Source organism: Lissotriton helveticus, chromosome 6 (genome assembly GCF_964261635.1).
Source record: "Lissotriton helveticus chromosome 6, aLisHel1.1, whole genome shotgun sequence".
Classification (NCBI taxonomy): Eukaryota; Metazoa; Chordata; class Amphibia; order Caudata; family Salamandridae; genus Lissotriton; species Lissotriton helveticus.
Window position 1 is genome coordinate 153,921,365 of NC_136067.1, and position 21,741 is coordinate 153,943,105.

General features: G+C 43.6%; 1 protein-coding gene across 1 annotated transcript in view; it reads left to right on the plus strand.

The window, feature by feature from the left end:
- Window positions 1-21,741, plus strand: part of DNAH14 (dynein axonemal heavy chain 14) — a 1,144,348-nt gene that overhangs the window by 448,286 nt on the left and 674,321 nt on the right. The window contains exons 35-37 of the mRNA XM_078647362.1: window positions 2,129-2,208; window positions 10,901-11,072; window positions 17,933-18,022. Of these exons, the coding sequence (XP_078503488.1) occupies window positions 2,129-2,208; window positions 10,901-11,072; window positions 17,933-18,022 (342 nt within the window). The remainder of the gene's footprint in view (window positions 1-2,128; window positions 2,209-10,900; window positions 11,073-17,932; window positions 18,023-21,741) is intronic.

Below are 21,741 nucleotides of genomic sequence, written 5' to 3' on the forward strand. Positions count from 1 at the left end.
TATTAAGGACTCGCTAAATTGAATTTACCTACATCGGGCCCTAAAGTAGGTAACACTGTGAACTCTACTCACCTATAAAACGTATGTCAATCTGAAGGTTCATCTCTCGATTCATTTGTATATATTTTCCACCCATGGTGAGGAATCGAAAAATTCAAAATGCTAAGAAATAGTACCTTCATCTATCTACTTAAATAAAGTTGGCATACTCTCATCATTGTTTGCAAAGAATGTAGATAGTTTAACACCTGTTCAATCAAAAAGCTATCTTCAAAAGCCCCGTTACCACCTCAACATGTTAAACCCTCTCCCTTTCCGAGCTGCCATTAAATACTATTAAAAAGAAACGTGCAATCCGAAGACATTGCTGGAAACTGTTAAGAAAAAGGCCAAATTCGTATCATCTATGTGACCACTTCTCAATCACCCTGACATGAGTTAAATTACTTTTGAGATTGGAAGAATATTCTTTATCCCAGCTCCCATCCCAATAGCTCATATTATATACCGGTCAAAAGCACAATTCCTATAGACATCTCCTATTTCATAAACCAAATATCAAATATGTGCTCCTCCATATGCAAACTTGATATCGCTCCACTCGCATCTTCATCACTTGCAATGTACCAAAAGTACAATCTTAAAACATTGCTTGTAAATGCTACAAATAAAAGGCCAAGTTAATGATACTCACACCAGAAAACCATACACAGCCAACGAAACAATCCTAAAATTATGCCTAAACCTGTAAAAAACATAAGTAGCATAAATATGATAGGGATGACGAGAGATGAGAAAACTGTGCTATCTTTTTTGGAATTTGATGAACACTATTTGAATCAATGGAGTGATGAGAAAATTGCAACATCTTCCTGTGGATTGTTGGTTTCTCAAGTTATGTTATGTTGATTTGTATAGTGCAATATTCACCAGAGAGGGTTTCCAGGCACGTAGGCAAAGTGTCTGGTCCCAATGTGCTTATATGAAGAGTCGGGTCTTCAGCTTCTTGCGGAACTCAATAAGTGCGGAGTAGGCTTTGATGTGTTGAGGGAGGTCGTTCCATGTCTTGGGTGCGATGTAGGAGAATGAGCGGCCTCCAATTTTGCTTTTGTGGATGCAGGGTGGGTGAGTGCAAGTGAGAGTGAGGCCAAGAGTAGGTGTCTGGTGAGTTGGTTAAAGTGTATGCTGCTGTTCAGGTATTCTGGCCGTGTCTTGTGTAGGGCTTTCTATGTGTGCATGAGAAGTTTGAATTGGCTGCACTTGTGAATGGGGAGCCAGTGAAGCTTCTTCGGGAGCAGTGGGATGTAGGTGCAGTTGGGAGGTTGATTATGCATCTTGCAGCTGCATTCTGGATGGTCTGGAGTCTATGCAGGAGTTGTTTGGAGAGTCGAGCATAGAGATTGTTGCTGTAGTCCAGCCTGCTGGTGATGTGTGCTTATGTGACAGTTTGTAATTTCATTATTGTGTTGACTGTTGAGTCCTGACCTCGTGCCCCCAAAACTACTCACCCTCGCTACCCTAATAGTTAAGTACGGAAAGGGTATACTCGACCCAGTTTGCAGAGCCATAGTGGGACAGATCCAGGTCTCCTGTGGCAAACAACCTCAATAACCAGGTCCAGAGCTCAGTAGCCACTGTCTATCCTGTGCCTATCCCTCCCCCGCCCCCAAAATGGGGTCTGACAGACATCATCAAGCAAAGGGACATTATGTGATCCACATCATTGCTGAATGTTGATTACGCAAAATTGGGTAAGAAGATAAGCTTTTCTCACTGGATGGCCCATTTAATTAATACATTTTACGTATCCCTGAGTTCCAAGCCACAGCAGACATGTCAAAGTCACCCTCTCTTGCCATGGCTAATCCTCCTCAACTAACTGCCTATGACTTTTGTGGCAGAGTTGGGTTATACCTTCTATTTGCTTAAAGGGACTACACAGATGAGCCTTTGTTGTCTTAAATATAGGTCTAGGAAACTTTTAAGATAGTCTAATGTAGCAGTGATGTGTACATCCCGGACAAAGCATTACAGGTAAATATAAACCCTTATTATCCTGCCATTTGTTGCATCTTCTCTTTACCTGTTTAAATACTTGTATGATGAACAATTTTTTCACATTTTCTAGGATCACTATGATTTTGGTATGAGAGCTATAAAGACTGTGCTCATTATGGCTGGACAAAAGAAACATGAGTTTCCATTAAAGTAAGTATGCTTTACTTTATCTACAGTTGTATTGCATCTCCCATTATTTGAAAAGTCTTAATAGTTTCAAAATTCTGGATAAAAAAAGCAGAGTCAGAACCTTTAAGAAACATTTAATATTTTGGATATTTGATGGAAGGCGTAAATCTTAGGGATGAAGCTTTAAACCTAATTTCAGAAATGTGATCATCAAACAAATTAAGATGTTTTACGGAATGAGGTGCAGCCTACTTGAATTTTATTTTATTCTATCCCCGCTATTGCTCTGCAAGTGATACATGTATTTATCACTAAGCTGTGTGTAGCACCAGAATGACACGTTTTGGAGCACTCCTTCTGCCAATGTATGTTAAACAATAGTAGTCTCTTTCCTCAGTTGACAATAGATAGATGTGTGACATAGTCCTATTACCTTAACCAAACTGAAAAGTGGAGGTTCCTTTGATTGGATGGACGGTGTCCCTCACTTGAGACGTAAGAGAAGATTTTCCTTTCCTCTACTAATGAAAGAAGACAAATTTGAATAGAGCACTCTTAAAGCTCATAGTGTCTGATTAAGACTTTGGGGGACGAAGGTAATTCTGTTTGTATGGTGGAGTACTTTACTTCTACTATAACAAGGGTCCTCTGTCCAGCCCAGCGGACATCTTTTAACATTGGCAGGAACCATTATAGCAGCGGTTCCTGTCCGTGAATTAAAAGTTTGACAAACTGTACCATTGAAACAACAGTAAAGTCTGTCAAACTTTTAGTATGTTTTGTTATTTCAAAAGCAAAATACCAAATTGTTTTTGAAAATAAAAAAACGAATGACCCCCCACTCCATAGGAGATCTCTCCCATGGCGTGGGGGTCATTTTGCAGTTTTCATTGCTCCTTACCACCAAAATGGGTTGGGGGGTCCAATCACCAAACCTCCAATGGCCCTTTTTCTGTCAGGCCATCGGCGGAGTATGTCAGCAACGTAGATGGACTAGTCTCTTTTGCTGAAATACTTAAGGCATGTCTGTCTGTATATTAGGTGGGCGGGCCTTCAGTTTGTTGGAGAGGGTACTCCATCGCCATTGTGTTGGAGTACTCTCTCTGCTAAACTCTAAATCAGCCCTATAATCTACATAATGGAGAGGAGCCTCGATTATATATGTATGTGTGCATTTACGTATGTATAGACTATTTGTATCGGGCAAACATAGCCAAAAGGCAGCAGATCACTGTACATGGTTAAAGGCAAGCATATTATCAGCAAATAATAGGCAAGTTGTCTGAATTCTTGGAGCGGAAGTGTTCTGTTACTGCACTGTGTTAAATAGGTGCCTCTTCAACTCTTTTGTGAATGGGCGCAGCGTTGGGGCGGTCCTGCAAGATATGGCTGCGTTGTTCCAGATTTTGGATGCATAGATGAAAAAGACCTGCTCCTTATGTTATTTAATTTTTACAGTTCTTAGTCTCCAATCTGATGTTGTACTGGCTCTGGGTGTGCAGTAAGCCCCCAGAGATGTTGACCTTGAGTGTCTCATAAACAGGGGTTCTTTTCGTTATGCTTTGCAATTGATGCACCTGGGTTGTGTGGGTTGGCAAGAGGAGCCAATGGAGTTCAACCATGATGGGTGGGAGGTAATCATATTTCCTCAGACCTTGGAGGAGATGCGCTGCATCACGTAGGATTCCCTTAATTGGGGCCAATGCGGAGTCTGGAAGGCCATGGAGCAGGGCATCACCACCATCCGATATGAGAGAGTAAGAGAGTGTGAGCAGAAGTTCAGAAGCTGCTTTCTGTAAGAAATGATTTCACCTTCTTTAGAAGAGTGGAGGTGCCAGGATATTTTTTCTTTTTATGGCAATATGTTCCTTGAGGTGAGGTTGGTGTTACGGGTGGATCCAAATGACTTTGCATATGGGGAAAGTTAGTATTAAAAACCTCTGAATTCTGTCTCGGTGGTGCTGAGTGTCAGGTGGGCACTGAACTTCCAAGTCCGGATAAGGCACAGGCAGTATTTAAGGTGTTGGATGCCTGTCCTGGAGGATATTTTCAAGTACAGTTGTGTATCATTCGCATATTGGTAGATTGTGATGTCATCTGTGATTAGAGCCCCAAGGGCCTCCTTATAGAGGTTGAAGATGTCCTGGGAACAGTATGGTACTCAGGGGGACTCTGCAGGTGATAGGAAGTTTTGGCATCTGGAGGTGTCCTTGATCAAAAGGGCACCTCCAGATGCCAACAGGTGTTGGATGGAAAAGTGGGAGGAAAACTAGTGAAGGACATTGCCAGTGACTCCAATTTAAGACTCCAGGGTGTGGAAGAGATTGGGATGGTCAACCGTGTCTAAGACGGCTGAGAGATCCAACCTGTGGTCGGGAGGGTATTATCTATGATGTGTAAGGTCAGTCTCCATGCTGAAGCATGATCTAAATCCTGACTACCATGCAGGAGATAGTTAGCACGGATGTAGTCTTGGAGTTAAGAATGGACTACTTTACGATGATCTTGCTGATGAAGGGTAGGTGAGTGATGACCAGAACTTTGCAAAGTCAAGGTCTGCTGTAAGTTTGTTGAGGAATTGGAGGATCATGCCTGTGATGAGCACTTCTGGGAAGATGCCTTAAGTAAGGGAGGTGTTGACATAGGTGAGTGGGGATAAAAGAGCTTTCCTGGGTAGAGCTTCAATGAAGAATGAGGGTAAGACATCATCTTCAAAGGAAGTATCTTAGAGGGAATCAAGGATGTCAGTGAGATCTCTAAGAGATAGGGCTTTGAAGGATGATCATTGCAGGACTCTATAAGAAATGATTACTGTAAGGGGAGAAGCTGGATCGGTTTTGTCAATGTATGGCAGGATTTTGTGTATTTTTTTCACTGAAGAGGTTGATGACATTGCACTTGTCTGTGGAGTATGGGATAGGAAGTCCAGGAAGATGAATGATGCAGTGCTTTATTGTCCAGATGAATGTTCTCCTTTTTTTGGTGGCTTTATTGATGGTGTTGGTATAGGACTTTGCTTTGGCTGATGTGATGAGCTGTCTGTTTGTTGCACACAGGGACTTCAGTATTAATATGCTCATTTGAGATTCTCTTTTTCTTCCATTTACTTTCCTCTCTGCAGGTGGAGGATTTATTGTCAGCAAGATCTTTAGTGTACCAGAGTGCTAAAGGTTTGCCAACCACGTGCGTGTTTTAGTTTGAGCATGGATGTTCACATACTTCTCCAAAAAAGTGAAATGTGTTGAAGTCATTTATGTGTTAGGGTGTTGGCTTTGACCTGAATTTGGCAGGGTGAGAGATGATTTTAAACATTAGGTTGTCGATTGAGAAGTCTTTGAAGGATCTGATGGTTTGATCTTCTGTTTTGGGTTGACATAGTTTGTTGGTAGGATGCTAAGCAGGGAGAAAGGCATTATCAGGTGGTCAGTGTAGTCCAGGAGTATGGTTGGTCTGCATTGGATTGTTGGAAATGTTGAGAAGACAAGGTCGAGGATGTGGCGTTTAGAGTGTGTTGGTTGTCGATAAGGTTGAGGCAGGTGTTCTTGTTTTCTTTTTTTGATTGGTATTGTCTGGGAGATTGAATTCACCCACAAAAATGACATGTGTAGGAAAGATGAAGTGATGAAGATATCCAAGAATTCATTAATGAAGTTCTTATTCTGCCCTAGAGGCCAGTAGATGAGATAGAAAGTGGTCGACTGAGAGTAATTTCATGGAGAGGAATGATGCTTGCCTTGGGTGCAGGATCAACACGATTTATAGATAACATTGAGGTTTCCTCCCTTCTTACATGTGAAGTCCAGATGATGGATGCTGCAGTCCGGGGAAGACGGATGTCTAAGATTTGTGAAGTAATTATGGTGAGCCATGTTTCTGTGATGAAGAGGGCATTAAGATTGTGATAGGTGATGAGGTCGTCGATGTCAGGTGCCTGGAAGGCTGCAAGGTGAGTATAATGAGCACGAATCGGAATGAGTGTTCTGACGTTTGAGGGTGTGTAGTAGTTAGCTTGATGTGTATGATGTTGGGTACATGTGCTTTGAGGGTGCTATGTGAGCTTTTGTGTCGCCTAGTTCTCATTGTGATTGTGGGGATTGGGAGCACGGGGTGAGGCACATGATTATACCTTACCTTGCAGGCTTCAGTGGAACAGGGGCTCTCACCAAAGGCCGTTCCTGACCCTAACATACCCAAACAGACCCTACTCATGTCTTGCCTTTGCTGGAAAGGCCCATGCAGCAGGATACTCTGAAGTGTTAATGAAAGTAGGGACAAGGCACCCAATTTTGTCACTACCTCTACATGTGAATGCTGGGAAATGAGGTGATTATTATGAACAACAGTGGTCCCCAGATGGAGATGCATAGAGTTACGGCTACTCAATCAGTAGTGTTTGCGATAACTAAATAGAACGGAAGGGAGTCGCTGTGCGTACTCGTCCCGCACGATCACCGGTGTCATGGGCAGAGGCTGGATAGCAGTCTTCTGTCATTCCGTTCTACTTAGTTATCCCAAACACTACTGATTGAGTAGCCGTAACTCTACCAACTCCCCTATCAGCCACGGAGCCAATTGTAATGCCCCCTGCCCATGGCATATGAGGATCGAATGAGTCAGGCATAATTTAATTATCCTGATGATGATCCATTTATCCGCTCGCTGGATTGAAAAATCGTCAACACTGTATACACTTAAACCTTGTATATTTTTGCTGTAAAGGTGTATTTTGCGGTTAGTTCTTGTGACACTGTCTATTCCACATGTGTAACAAACCCCAGTTTTGCCTGAGCCCCCGCTGTTGTTCCTGTGCTCTCCCCTTGTTGTTTATTCTATCGGCTAAGTTGGGCACAGGCTTGTGTCCCACTTTTTGCATTTATGTGTATCACCTTATACAATTTTCTAACAAGTAAAAATTGACCGCTGCCCGGCTGGACACGTCCATACAATATAGCAACGATTGAGTCTATATTTATTTAATTGCCTATGCATCTCCATTTCTGGGGACCACTGTTGTTCATAATAATTAACTCCCAAGGTCCCTGGTCGACTTCTTTGGGTTCCCTTGTTGTTTCAATTATGGGAAATCAGGTGATGTCACTTCTGGTAAAGATGGTGATGGGGAATGAAGTCCCCTTGCCTGGCTTCTTCTTTTACAAACAGATACATGCTGGTAAATGCAGTGATGCAGTGATTATCCAAAATTGCCAGCCTCGCAAGAGGGGACTAGACTCCATGCTGGTTTTGCCTAAATGTGGCATTATGCAGCTGAATCTGTCATTTGTGTCTGATTTGTTGTGGAGTCATGCTTCGGAAGCTGACATTTGCCTTAGTGAGTCTTGCGCGTGGTACACAGGATTTTAAATTGGATGCACTGTTCCACGTGGAGTTTGTAGAGTTGCAGAGTCCTACACATTAGATGAAGAACCATAGTTGCAGATTCCACCCTTGATAATCTGTCAGTTGAATACTTCACTGTGTGTTTCCTTCACCCTCAGCCTTTGGTGATTCGGTGAACTTAGACATCACTAATGGACACTGTCAAGCAGGCTTGAGAGTTCCCTCCTGTCACAGCTGATCTAACAAAACGTTAGAAATGCATTATATAGTAATGTTTGGCATTGTTGAAGTGTTCCTGAATATGCATTGTTCAGATACTTGCTTGATGAAGGTATACATATTAAAATGTCTTTCGCATGCCCAAACTACAGCAACACAAGTCCAGTATAATCACAAATTGTCACCCAATTATTCTCCTTTTTTGCAAAATATCATGGAAATAAGCTTAACGTGAATCAATGTTGTTATATTTTATCACGTGCACAAAGTTTGCATCCATTTACTAACATTGGTGTGATTGTAGGGAATATGTGAGGCAAGGTAAGTCAGTGTTCACTCTCCCTTCTTTCTCTCTGCCATGATGGGGGCAGCCCCCCATTCCTTCATGTTCCAAAATGTATATGGTCTTCTCTCAAAGCAGCACTCTGTGGCCTGTTTTTTGTCTACTGCGGCGTAGCTCATTTATCAAGCCTGCTGTCTCTATTCTTAAATAATATATGCATAACAAACAACCAAGATTAATGACAAGTGCACTGCAGCTTTGTCACAGATAGAGCAGGATATTAAAATAAATGACACCTCGAGCATCATGATGTCAGAAAAAGAGCAAAATATGCAAAGGTGATCAGTACAGAAGGACAGGTGCGCATGTTCTCACATGAGCAGATCAGTGTCGCTGGGGTTGTAGGATGCTCTATGCAGGAGATGCTCTTCATCTAAACTTGGGAACTACCCAGAGTTCTCTGCTTCTTTTTTGCATGTTCTCACATGCCTGGAGGAACTAGACCTATGCCCATTTATCCATTCGTCCCCCCAGAAGTCCTGGGATAGTGGATCTAATTACACATTCTGTCGCTAACAAGGGTCCTCCGTTATTCGTACTGGGCGCTTAGCCAGCCAGCTCGCTCCTGTCAATGGGTAGCCATCTTGTGGTGGGGCACCCCAACACACTGTCTCCAGGATTGTGGGTGTAAGATCCACAGAACTTCATCTTGCATCTTTCCTGGCTTGAGGTTTAAGACTGGTGATACCCACATTTGCCGTTGCCCAGTTGCCAAAGTGTCTCCCCGCACAAAGGTCTTGCCTTGTCCGACCCCTTCTCCAGCCACCACCAACTGAATCCTGTTCTTTTCTCACTTTTTCATCTTGCCCCTTCACCTGGCTACAGATGATGAACGCAAGTTTACCTCTCTCAGGAGTAAGCTTAACCCAGTTTCCCTCCCACCATTTCTGCTTTGTAATGCAACAGGTGTTGCTGTCACATCTGGCATGGTCACACAGTCTCTTCCCTCAGTTGAAACTTAGATGAATGACTGTATCAGTACAAATGTGTGGTTCCCAGTGTGTCTCCCCAGGGGTGATTGGTTCTTAGAAAAATATGATATTCTGACTTTCCTTTTCCTTTCTGGGATTCATATTCTGTAAAAAAAAAAAGTCTGCAGTCTCTCTGTCACTACTGGCCCATTCCAGTGTGCAAGGGGCAGTTAATCCACAGTGAAGGGATCCATGTTATCTTAATCTCCCAGCCCAGCCTGGCATTGTCTCGATGCTGCCCACAGCGTCTCCTTGCACTCACATCACACGTCCTTTCTTTATTGCCTTCTGTATTCGCTTTTCACATGGATTCGAGCCTTTGGGGTTAATTCTTTGGACAGCTGCTCAAAACGAGCCTTCCCAGACTGAGCGGCAGTAATTGCTACTCACATCCGATGCGGCATGGAACTCAGACGCTCGACTCTCGGCAGGCCCACCTCAGCCTTTCTTCTCTTAGTCATTTATAGTTTTTGTACATATGAGTACTAATTGGAACGCCTGTTGTTTGTAGTTTAGACGCTGTAGTATTTCGCGCTATAAGCAAAACAATGTATAAATATTCTTATCATTCTTTAAAACGAAAGCAAATTTTCCAATACAACTTTACACTTCACTAAAAAGCAGATTCTAGGTTTTCAATCACTTGATTTGCTTTTCAGCGCCTTAGCACCTACAATGTTACCGATCAGGATGCATGTTTTGTGACAGCGGGTGGTAGGTACATGGGCAATGCCCATGCAGCTGCAGCATCTGGGCACTGTTTGCCCCTTCTGTTTTTTCCAGTTGCGTCTGGTGAACTTTGAAAGTGGTGGGGCGAAAATGACTATTGAATATAATTGTGAAATCAAGAAAGATCAGCGAGACTACAGGAGTTTTTGTGGTGTAGGCCAACAAAAAAATTAAGAAAAAAGAGGGCCAAATGGCATATTGCAAACATGGTAGCAAGTTAGTAATATTTCGCAGCACAAAGTAATACAATCACGGTTCGAAGATAGGAGTTAAAAAAAACAGGCTCCCACTGCAATGTCATTGGTAAATTAGACAGACATACAAGATTAAACAGATTATACCAGTTGTACATGCTCAGGCCTCATACAACAGTAGTGATAATATTATAACTTTTTTCTGAACACTTTCATTTCTTAACTTTGAGTGGAGTTCGAGTTACATCGATTGCGTTGAACTGCAGCTTTGCCCCGTTACTTGCAGTGTGACCCACTGGTCACAGGCGGATGTTTGGAGATGGGAGATCACCGACTGCTTCCAACCCACCGAGCTCTCCACAGATGTTCTTTATGGACAGCCACAGGGGGTCCATGAAAAAGAGCTAGGGTACACCAGGCCTCAGCTATGTCACCTGAGTAGGCTCCAGAGACCCCTTGCCTGCTTTTGTGAAGCCACCAGGCTCCTGACAGCGCCCCTGTTAATCCCTGTTATGGATCTATGGATCTTCCATCCACCTATGAAACACTGTGGAGCTATGGACACTAATCTTAAACCACTACCCCAACCCTCGCAGGATAATCCCATACTTTTCATAAGAATAGAACACATCCCAATGAATGCACTGGCAAATGACGAGCGCCGCCAAAGCACAAAGGACATCAATTTCAGACACATGGAACTATTTTTCAATGTGCGTGGCGGGTGCTTATTACTTAAAACAGCTCTTAATGCCCCAATCGAGGGTGGAGGCAGGCAAGAGGATACCCTTGATAAGGGTCAGAGGGCCGGGGTTTCTATTTAACACAAGTGGTATGTAGTCCATTTCACAACCTGCTTGAATAGAACACATGAAACCCTCGCTTGTGCATTGCGTGAAAAGTTGTGTTTCTCCTTCCAGGGACAGTCAGAGGGGGCTCACTGCACACGAGGAGTCCCTGATCATAATCAGTGCTTTGCAAGAAGGGAACCTGCCCAAGTTCCTGGCAGAAGACGTCCCTCTCTTTGAGCACATAATGGCGGATCTGTTTCCAGGCATTTCTATCCAGAAAACCAACACTAAAAGGCTGGAGGTAATCTGATATATGTTCAATCTTTTTTATTTGCTTATGAATGTGAAGTAAAGTTAGAAAAACTTCACCAGAGTCCCAGGTGTGACCAAAACACCTGGAACTTTAATGAAGAGTTTAAAAATATCTCCATCCCGGTGACGTACAATATCGAACCTCTGTGTCACTTTTGCGATGTTAAAGTATTTCGATTTGTGCCATAAGGTGGTAAATGTAATGGCCTTTCTGCCATACCGGCGCACGTATGTTCTTGTTGTATGTGTTAATAAAAAGTGGCTATTATTCTTCGACTTGCCAATGTAAAGTTCAAGGGTCAAACTGTTGGGAGGTCAGTAGTCAATTCTGTATTGGCTTCTAAACTTAAAGTTCTAATGGATACTCTTAACCCTGAAGACTCTTTTTATTTTTGACTTATTCACTTTATTTTCAATTTTAATTTGGAGTCACGGCGCTGTAGGGCTCCACTTATGTCTCAAATGTTGTTGGATGCCAATTGGACATGTCGATGCCGAACACTTAAATGATGCTGGTTTGCCTGAACAAACTCAGTTCCCTTTTCCCTTTGAAGGTGTGCTTGGGACAATACCTAACATCATCACACACCTTCAAAGTTTTTTCGGTTCTTCCTGATGTTGAGTAAAATAGGTGCAGCGTTTTAAGGGTTACAGCAAATGAGAGCAGCTGATGCCTAACACTGGAAGTCATGACTCCTTTATATAGTTCCTGTGTGTTGGGCTTAGCAGCAGAAAATGTAGTGCAATGCAATTCAGTACCTTGGTATGGTTGTATGCCACTACATCGAGATCAACAATGCATGCCTACAATATGTTACATCTGCAGTGTCGCCTACCGCCGATTTCATCATGGTAAGTATATTATAGCCTTATAGCCCGCTTCCAAGGGCTTTACCGGTTGTTAAATGCCCTGAACCCGAGTTGTAGGCCTGAGCCACAGAGAAGGACACATAACGAGGGATAGGGCCTTTAACAACCAGTATAGCCCAAGACAGAAGGGCTATAAGGCTATTAGAACCCCTCCACAGTGAGGGTAGAATGTTCTAATTTACAAAGCATTAGAATTTTGAACCAGAAATCAGCCATTACAAGCCCGGAGCCACTCCATTGTCAGGAGCTCCTAACATTCGAATGTTCTAAATAGCTTTTTAGCCCGCTGCCGAGGGCTATACACATTGTTGAAGGCTCTAAACCTGAGTTATTGGCAGGAGTCACAGGAGAAGTCTAATGAGGGAGACGGACTTTAACAATCGCCATGGTGAAAGGTCGGAGGGCTATAACTCTGGTAGAAAATTTCACCCACTAGGGACTGACTGTTCTAAATTAAAAAGAAAGAAAGACAAACGCTGGAAGTTTGGAGCAGAATATCTATATCAACCATTACATGGCATAAGTGAGCTTCTGACATCGAATAAAAACGCTCGTTGTTCGGTCGGAGTGGCATCCCATCTGTTGCCACTGAAAAGATGACGAGGGAACACCGTTGTGAACTAATAGCAGAAGAATTTATTAGGCAGGTACAGAGAGCTGTCCCAGCTGGCAACATCCAAGGCACAGGCAGCAACTGTCACATAAAGAACACTCGTGGCATGAGACGCTTGTCAACACTCCAGGTGACATCATACTGATGATTCTGCCATTGTGATACACATCAACCTCCTTTAGTGTAGCGGGTGAAAAAATTGCACACGAAAAGTTCTAGCTCAACGAGTGCACCAGAGGTTTTTGGGGATTATAGTTGATCTGAAAACTTTGACAGAAATAGAGTCTTGTTCTTCGGACCAATGTGAAGAGTCGTAATGGGGTTTGAAGTTCAGGTAAACAGGTTCGAAGCAGTGGGTAGGGTTAGTGGTGGCAATGCCGGCTCTAGTGTTGGGCAGGGTTAGTGGTGGCAAGGCCGGCTCTAGTGTTTGCAATACAAGTGGGGCACTTTGAATCATAGAAAGATTAGATGTTTTGGTTAATTGCTCAAATGAGAGAGCGGTTACCCTGTTAGCCACAGATACGACCAGAATACCATCGCCAAAACGCTCTCGGATATCAAACCTAATAACCACTACAATGACCCGTTCCCCCCTAAATGTCTTCAAAAAATCAACCATATCGTCATCCCTATATGGACTAGAATAATAAATGCCTCACTATCGCAAGGGATCCTGCCGAATTGCCTAAAAACAGGCCAAGTCATCCACATTAATTGATTAATTAATTGCGGGTTTATATAGCGCTAGGAATCGACTCCCGGAGGAGTATCTCCACGCTTCGACCGCTGGGGAACCCGTCCTGGCTCACCCTGAGAGATGGTCCCTGATGGGTATCTCTAAGGTGCGACCAAGCATCCCCGGCGGTCTGGGGGGCCGTTGTGAAGATGAGGCAAGCTGATGCCCAGAGTTGCCGAGTGTGGTTTCTGACTAGAGTAGGCACCGAGGCGAGAATTATCGAGTCCGCTGACCCTGGTCCACGACCCTGCCGCGTCGGGAATCGAACCCTGGTCCCGGGCAGTTCTCTGCTTACGGGTCTGCCGCCTCTAACCAGTGAGCCACACTTCTCCACACGTCTCCACATCATCAAAAAACCTACAGCGGACCCAGCAGATCCTAATAACTTTCGCCCAGTTACCAATATTCCATTACTTGCCAAATTAATTGAGAAATGTGTGCAAAATAAACTGAGCCAACACATCGCTAAGTTCATGCTACTGGACGACTGCCAATTGGGATTCAGAACAGGCCACAGCACGGAAACAGTGATCCTACATATTGTCGATGATGCGTTACAGGCCCTAGATAGCAATAGAACATGTCTACTAATCCTACTCGACCTGTCATCTGCTTTCGACACGGTAAATCACGGAAAATTACTAGCCAGGCTTCATGACAGGATGGGTCTGTCAGGAAATGTGCTGAAATGGTTTGAATCCTTCCTTCAGAATAGAACGCAAAGATTTCTGGTCAACCAGACACAGTCCCCATTGTGTCCCAACTCATTTGGAGTCCCCCAAGGGTCTACCCTATCTCCATCTCTTTTCAACCTTTATGTCGAACCACTTACAGAAATTCTCCGAGACACAAACATATCCTATCACATGTACACAGACGACACGCAAATTTACATGAAGATCGCATCCCTGGAAAACATCAAGGAAATGAATGAGGCCCTAAAACTGTCACTTTGCTGGTTACCTTCCAATCATCAGAAACTAAACGCACAAAAAACAGAATTCCTATTAATTTCACCACCAAAGTACCACACAGAAGTGAAGGAATGGACCAAACTGATCACGGCACTAAACTGCACCCCTACGCTAGTGGATTCAGCAAAATCGCTAGGAATTACACTAGATAAGAACCTAGACATGAAAGCCCACATCAAATCAATGGCACAAAGTGCCCGTTTTCCCCTGAACTACATTAGAAGAGTGAAACCATTCATTTCTATGGCGAACCTCAAACTGGCAGTACAATCATTAGTGGTCACAAGGATTGAATATGGATGCACAACCTTAGCAGGTCTACAAAAAATTTCCACAGCTCCACTAAAAGCATGCCTCAATGCAGCTGCAAGACTCATCACCGGAGCGAGGAAATTCGATCATATCTCTCCACATCTGAAATCGTTAAACTGGCTACCATACGAAGCCAGAATCCAACTGAAGATGGCATGTATTACCCACAAAGCGCTCCACTGTAAAACACCAAGATATATGGCCCAGAAAATCGAGTTATCTGGAAGAGGCAGACCGGCAGGAGTACCAAGGAGCTGCTGTTGAGGCCACCTATGTTCCGGAAGAAGAAAACGTACAACAGAGCTTTCTCCGGAGCAGCCCCCAGAATTTGGAACTCACTCCCCTCAAATATTAGGAAAATCACAAACACTGCTACATTCAAGAGGGAAGCTTAGATCTTCCTAATGAGTAAGTTCCTCAAATAGACAAGACAGGGCATCACCACCACCGGATCATAGATGTTCCAAAATAGCTCAACAAATGGAAAAAGAAGAGAAAATCCCATGCTACGCTAAGGATAACCAATATCGATACCATACTAATCCAGATCTACGGATGCAGAATAAGACAACTCCAAACTATTGATACTGGAGTCACAATACAGCAAGTACAGCTCAGTAGTCTAATCCAAGGACCTCCATTGAAACTTTTAAGTCAGACATTTACAGGAATTATACAGACATATGTATTATCCGAACCTTATACAGATATATGTAATCTCCGAAACTACCTCATACCATGTGAAATGTTTTTTATATTGCTTTGTACAAAACTTACCTCAGGCCAGTTAAGATGTATATTAACGAACCTACCTCATGTGAATGTAAAGCGCTCTGATACCCAAGGGTCACGGTCGCGCTATATAAAACTCTCTAAATAAATAAATAAATAGTCTGTTACACAGCACGGACCTTGGGCTGCAGTGCAGCAGGCACTGGAGAGATCTACACCAAAGCCACAGTCTGATTCCATGGTCATCACTCCTAATAACAGACATGCCATGTCTCCCTCTGAGTGTCACCTTGATATCAATGATTGAAGTGTGCATTATGCATAAGTCAAAGTGCAAGAGGGAGAAGAGGTTGACAACAAAGTGAAGTGCAAGTGATCTGGAGTGTCCTGAATCTGGTGAGTCAGCTGCTCTCTGACAACCACAGAGGAGGTACCTGGTGTTAAACCCGCCCATGACCCAGAAGGCTGATGCGCACAACATATTTACAGATATTCTGCACTTGGGGCCTCTAGAGCAGAAGGATTTAAAAATCCAGTAGATGACATATGGGAGGAATCAGCCTCAATTTCTGCGTTTCAGGGATGTTCCTAAAGAAATTTAGCTTGACATGGGTTCTCTCTTTTACTTACCAAAACACCCAATGACCACCCCCTTCCCTAGTAGTGATTGTGGCTAACACCAAGGTTAGCCGAACACATTCCCAACCTGACGCCTCCAAGGTAGAAATTCCCAGACAATGGATGCAACACGATCTGTACATTTGAGGTCTGTAAATGAGACCAGTAATTTAGCCTTCTTTGTGGCAGCCGGTGAAGTAAGCAGTGGTACATCTGCCTGATTCACAGGTGGAACATTCAATCAGTTGATGGTTGATGGTATGGAGTCATCAAAACTTTTAATGCAGTCTGGTTCAGACTCTGTTGTGTTCATTGCTTGCCAGATGTCTGTCTCTTCTGGAAACAGGTGACGCTCTTGACTTTGGTTTTTGGTTTCTGGTTTTTCCCAGGTTCGGAGTCAATAATCTTGGACATTATTATGGATGTGGGAAATAGCTGAGAGACACTGATGATCACACACTGGAAAAAGGAAGGCATTCAGACAGCCTGGGCGGCTGTTGTAGCTTGTGCCTAATCATAAGACTTTTTACCCTGTGTAGCAATATATGTCAATGACTCTAACCCCCCTAGCCCCACAGAGGCACCGATCAGCCTTTTCTGAGGCAGGAAACCTTCTAGGAACAGAACATATACCAAACAAACAACTGTGACTCACTCTGGCATCTGCAGCTAAGGGATGGAATCTTTTGGGAATTTCAGGTACAATGTTTGAGTGGAATAAGCTTTAGATTAGTGGGAAAAGGTTAGAGTCTTCAATCCTAGAGTTTTCCTTCAACCTGACCTTCACCACCAAATTGAAGGTCAGATACACAAGCTGTTAGAGGATGTTGCATTAATGGCCTTCATGCATGCCCTAGGCAAGCTGCCACAAGAATGACATGTGGGGATTTATTCCTTATTCATTCTTACAACTAAAAAAATATGGGAACGTTGAGGTCTATATTAGATGAAAAAGCTCTTAACAGGTAGGTGTAGAAGGAAAAGTTAAGGAATGTATCTCTGGTGCCGTTTCAGCCAGCATTGAGAAAGGACGGTTGACTGGTGTCTCTGGACAGGCAAACACATATTTTTCAAGTTGGGGTTCTCCACACCCATAAATTGACCCTGTTCTGGAAGGTGGAAGGCAAGCATTTCAGTGCCAGGGTCTGCTGTTTGTCTCATGTGTACACCTCGACCATTCATGAAGCTGTTGGCAATAGTAGTGGCAGAACCTCTTCTGTGTGTGCAGGGGGTCTAGGTATCCTTATACCTGCACAACTAGCTCTTGACGAATACCCTACAGCAAGGGGCAGAACCTATGATACTGTTGCAGCATCATTCAAGTGTTTCTCGTTGTCACACTGTGTCTGATGCCACTGTGACATCGGGGTCATAAGTGGTACAACCCAGACCCATGGCAGCATAATGAACAAACTTTCCTTGGACTCAGTGTCCTAAGACCCATATATTTACAAGACAAAGTATCTGCAGAGGGAACAGAGTCTCCATCAGAACCAACATTTCCAAAGGGAGGTAGCGTTGTCTTTTCTTTGCTCGCCATGTTTACAGTAATCTGTTGCTCTCTTGTACGTCACTCAACAGATTGTATGTCAATCAACAAGTACTGTAACTGAAGCACCCTGACAGACCCGCTGACGTGTAGCACCTAATAAGTCGCCTCCAAAAAAGTTCTTCCAATCAATGTGCCTCCAGCATTATTGAGTCATCTGGCGGTATCCTTGCACATACGTCTACATTACCGGTAATCAGGGCATTCGAGTAAGTATTCTGCTCGAACCTCGAATTCATATTTACTATATTAAAATAAATGCCTTGGCTTGTTCATATTTTGGAAGTGTACATTTTAACTGTTGTTTAAAACGTCCTCTCATTGTGCAGCAAAGAATCACCAGATATTGCACTTCCCTGGGTGTTTTCTAAGTCTTTAAATGTATAAATATGTTTGTCTGATAAATACATTTAATGTGGAAATGAAACACTTTTTGTACTTCTAGAAGGCGATATCTGTAGTGACGCACGAGCTGTGCTTGCAGCCTTGGGAAAGCCAGACGGATAAGGTGATACAGTTTCACAACCAGATTCTGGTAAGTGTAAGCCTTAGCACTAGTGGAGGCACAAATAGCTTGTGTGGAGTTCAGGCTGTAGAAAGCCTGACCTTTCAATCATCAAGCTAAAGTGCCATGTGTCATGTTCTTCCAGTCCTCTTTCCTTGCCATCTGATGTTCTTGAAAGTTCTCTGTGCTTCCGGGCTCTTCATGCACCTGTTATCAGCCCAATACAAACCAGGAGTTGGGTTCTTAGTACATAGACACAATCAGCAAAAAGTGGTTGGGCGAGCATCTCCATAAAAATGCTTCTGCCTCACTTATAGATAAAGAATGGAATTAAGCAACATAGATCAGATTGAATAAAGTTAAGTAAAACACACTTTTTGTTTAAGTGTAATTGTCATCTCTTGGGCATAAACAGCTATCAACTGACTGCCCAGCATATATGCTCTAGAACTGACCTGTTTAAGGGAAATGGCAATTAACAGCAGTTAACACCTGGCAAGGTATGGGCAATAAGGATATTAGGACCTGCCCACCACAAGGCCAAAAGTTTTCTAGTTGGATATTTTGTGTTACCATAATTTTTCACTGGTATATCTTTAGTGACACTGTTGCTGTGAGGGGTTTCTTCAACTTGTGATTGGTTGGTTTGTGTGAGCTGGTGTCTGGTTAAAATTATCATTAAATGTACTGGCCATGCTTCTCAGCTCATTGGTACAGAAGCAAGACACACATTTGACCCCTCCCACTAACACTATCCAGACAAATGTACGGAGAAGATTGTGAAGGTTCTTCTGAGTGGGTTTTTTTATATGATAAATGTGTGCTACTGCGTGATGTTGGTTTCCGATTGGTGATTGCTGGTTGAAAAAGCTGGTATAATCAATTAAAGAACTGCCCAGAAATCAATTTAATGTAAATTGACCAAAGGAATCTGCTTTCATCCACCTATTAAAATTGATCAGACATAGGCTTTATCTTAATTTCAATGATTGTGTTTGATAAATGTTCTTGGGTGATGAAGGGGTATCTGGATATGATTTATATTTTATCAACATATACATATCCTCCTGGTTTGAAATGAAGTCCATATTTGATCCTGTATGTGACCTCATATGCCCATTTAATATGATTTTCCATGTAAGAATTTGTAACAGTACCAAATTCAATTCAAAATAAGCATTATTCCAACTCACAATGTGAATCATAAAAGCTACAAAATACATCCATAACAAAATTATTAAAACCAATATAAAAGTTAAAAAAATATTAAAAAGCTAAAAAAGACTCCAGTGCACAATTACAATCATCAATTACACAATCAGTTTCAAATTACTGCTGCTTCCTGCAGTCAATGACGGGCAGTAGAAATCGGGACAGTACAGCACATATGTAGAAATTCTGTAACATTTGCAGGTACGTGAAAGCTGGTCGGCGTTGTACAAAACCCAGCTGCAGTAACAATGGTTTCAAATATTTCTTCCTCAACCCAGAGAAATGTTTACGGAAGAAAACAGTGTGCAACCCCTTGTCTTTCACTTCCTTCCCTATTCTAGACTCCTCCTCTCTGGCGGAACTAGCCACTCGTGTGAAATCTGGCTCCCCGAACGACTGCTGCCCACCGTCCGTCTTGCGGAGCATATGTCTTAATCTACCTGACAGTATTTTACACCTACTTAATAGCTCCCTCAGCAGCGGCACTTGCCCCTCTTCCTTTAAAGAAGCCATCCTGGTACCCCTCCTAAAAAAACCTGGCGCCGATATGGCGGAGCCATCGAACTACCGCCCCATTTCCCTCCTCCCTTATTTTTCTAAACTTATGGAGGCTCACGTCACTCGCTGCCTGTCCAGTTTTATAGAAACCTCCGGTTATCTTGCACCGACTCAGGCCGGCTTCAGACCCGCCCATTCCACAGAAGCCGTCATTCTGGCGGTCCTTGACACACTCAGAAGCAACGCGGACGCGGGAATCCCCCAAGCCCTCGTCCTACTGGATTTGTCGGCCGCGTTCGACACGGTGGATCATAACATCCTTCTCCACCGTGTCGGGCAGGCGGGCATCCAGGGCGTCGCTCTTGAGTGGGTCAGATCCTTCCTTACGGGGAAAACACAGGCGGTCCGCCTTGGTCCTTATACTGCCAAAAAAACCCTCACATCCTGTTGTGTCCCTCAAGGTTCCACTTTTTCCCCGCTCCTCTTTAATCTTTATCTCCGGCCTCTCATCCAGTCACTTCTGAAATGGGATATCGTCATTTACAACTATGCTGACGATCTTCAAATCATCTTTACCCTTAACTCACCTCACGCCATTAAAACCTTTCATGGAGCCATGACTCATATCCAACTCTGGATGAACCAGAACCAATTAAAGCTGAACCCCGGTAAAACCGAGCTCCTACTTCCTGGACTCAGTTCCATCTACTGGGGTCCACAGTTCTGGCCCCCAGAGTTCGGCTCCCCTCCCGTCCCAGCAAAAACAGTAAAAAGTTTGGGCGTCATCATAGACACCGAGCTTTCTCTCAGGGCTCAAGTTGGAGCGGTGGTTTCCTCCTGCATGTACCAACTTCGGAGGATCCGCAAAATCCGCCACTTTCTTCCTCCGGCGGCCCTCACCCAAACTGTAATCTCGCTGGTACTCTCCCGCCTGGATTTTTCCAACGCCATTTACCATGGCCTGCCACAATTCTTGATTCAGCGCCTTCAAACTGTCCAGAATCAAGCTGCCCGCCTGATTCACGGAATTCCCAGATGGCAATCAGCTAAACCTCTGCTCGCGAACCTTCACTGGCTCCCAGTTGATCGAAGGGCTGCCTTCAAGGTAGCCTGCCTCACCTTTAAGGCACTCCATGGCCCGTGCCCCACTTTCCTAAAATCTATCATTCGTCCTCACCGTCCCACACGCAATCTTCGATCCGCCCATCGCGACTTGCTGATCACCCCCAAGAGCAAAACTAAGAGATTCGGCGGCCGCCGGTTCTCTCACTTAGCCCCGGTGCTCTGGAACCTTCTCCCTCTCCCGATCAAATCCTGCTCTTCCCTTCTGAATTTCAGGAGAATGCTTAAAACTCATCTTTTCCACACCCTTATCTAGACTCCGTTACTTACGCCTACCTCTCACTCTGTTCTGTCTACCAGCGCCAGGAAGCTTCGGTGTCAGTGCGCTTTATAAGCTACACTTAACATAACATAACATAACAGCATGGTGCTCTGCGAGGAGATATCATCACAAGTGCATTTCGCCTTGTCAGGTGACCAGTTATTAGTGGTGGGGAAATTACCTAGGTGTTGAAAAATATCCAAGCGAAACCGGGTCAGCACAAACCTGTGGTGCATGTTGTACACGTTGGCTAAATAAAATTGCACGTGGTAGCTAGTCAAGATCATCTGGTTCCTCAAGACAGAGGGTTTCATAATTTCGGATGATAATCTCATGTCCTCTAATAGTGATAGACATTTCATTTTGAGTACTTTTCTTTGAACAGATACTAAGGTCTTGAGATGATCAAAATACTCGGGACGACCAATATCTGCCAAGAACTAAGGCAATCAGCAATAATAGATTGGTTAAGTGTAGATGACCAGATTTTATGCCATAGTAACACAGGCTGCACCCTAATCAAATCTACTATATAAGGGGCTACTAATTCCGTGTGGCAAACATAGGTTGGGCTGCTTTTCGGAACGGCAAGAAGATTCCTAAAGAATGCATTTTCTTCCAGTTGAAGGCTATCGATCTGACCATGTCCCCAGAG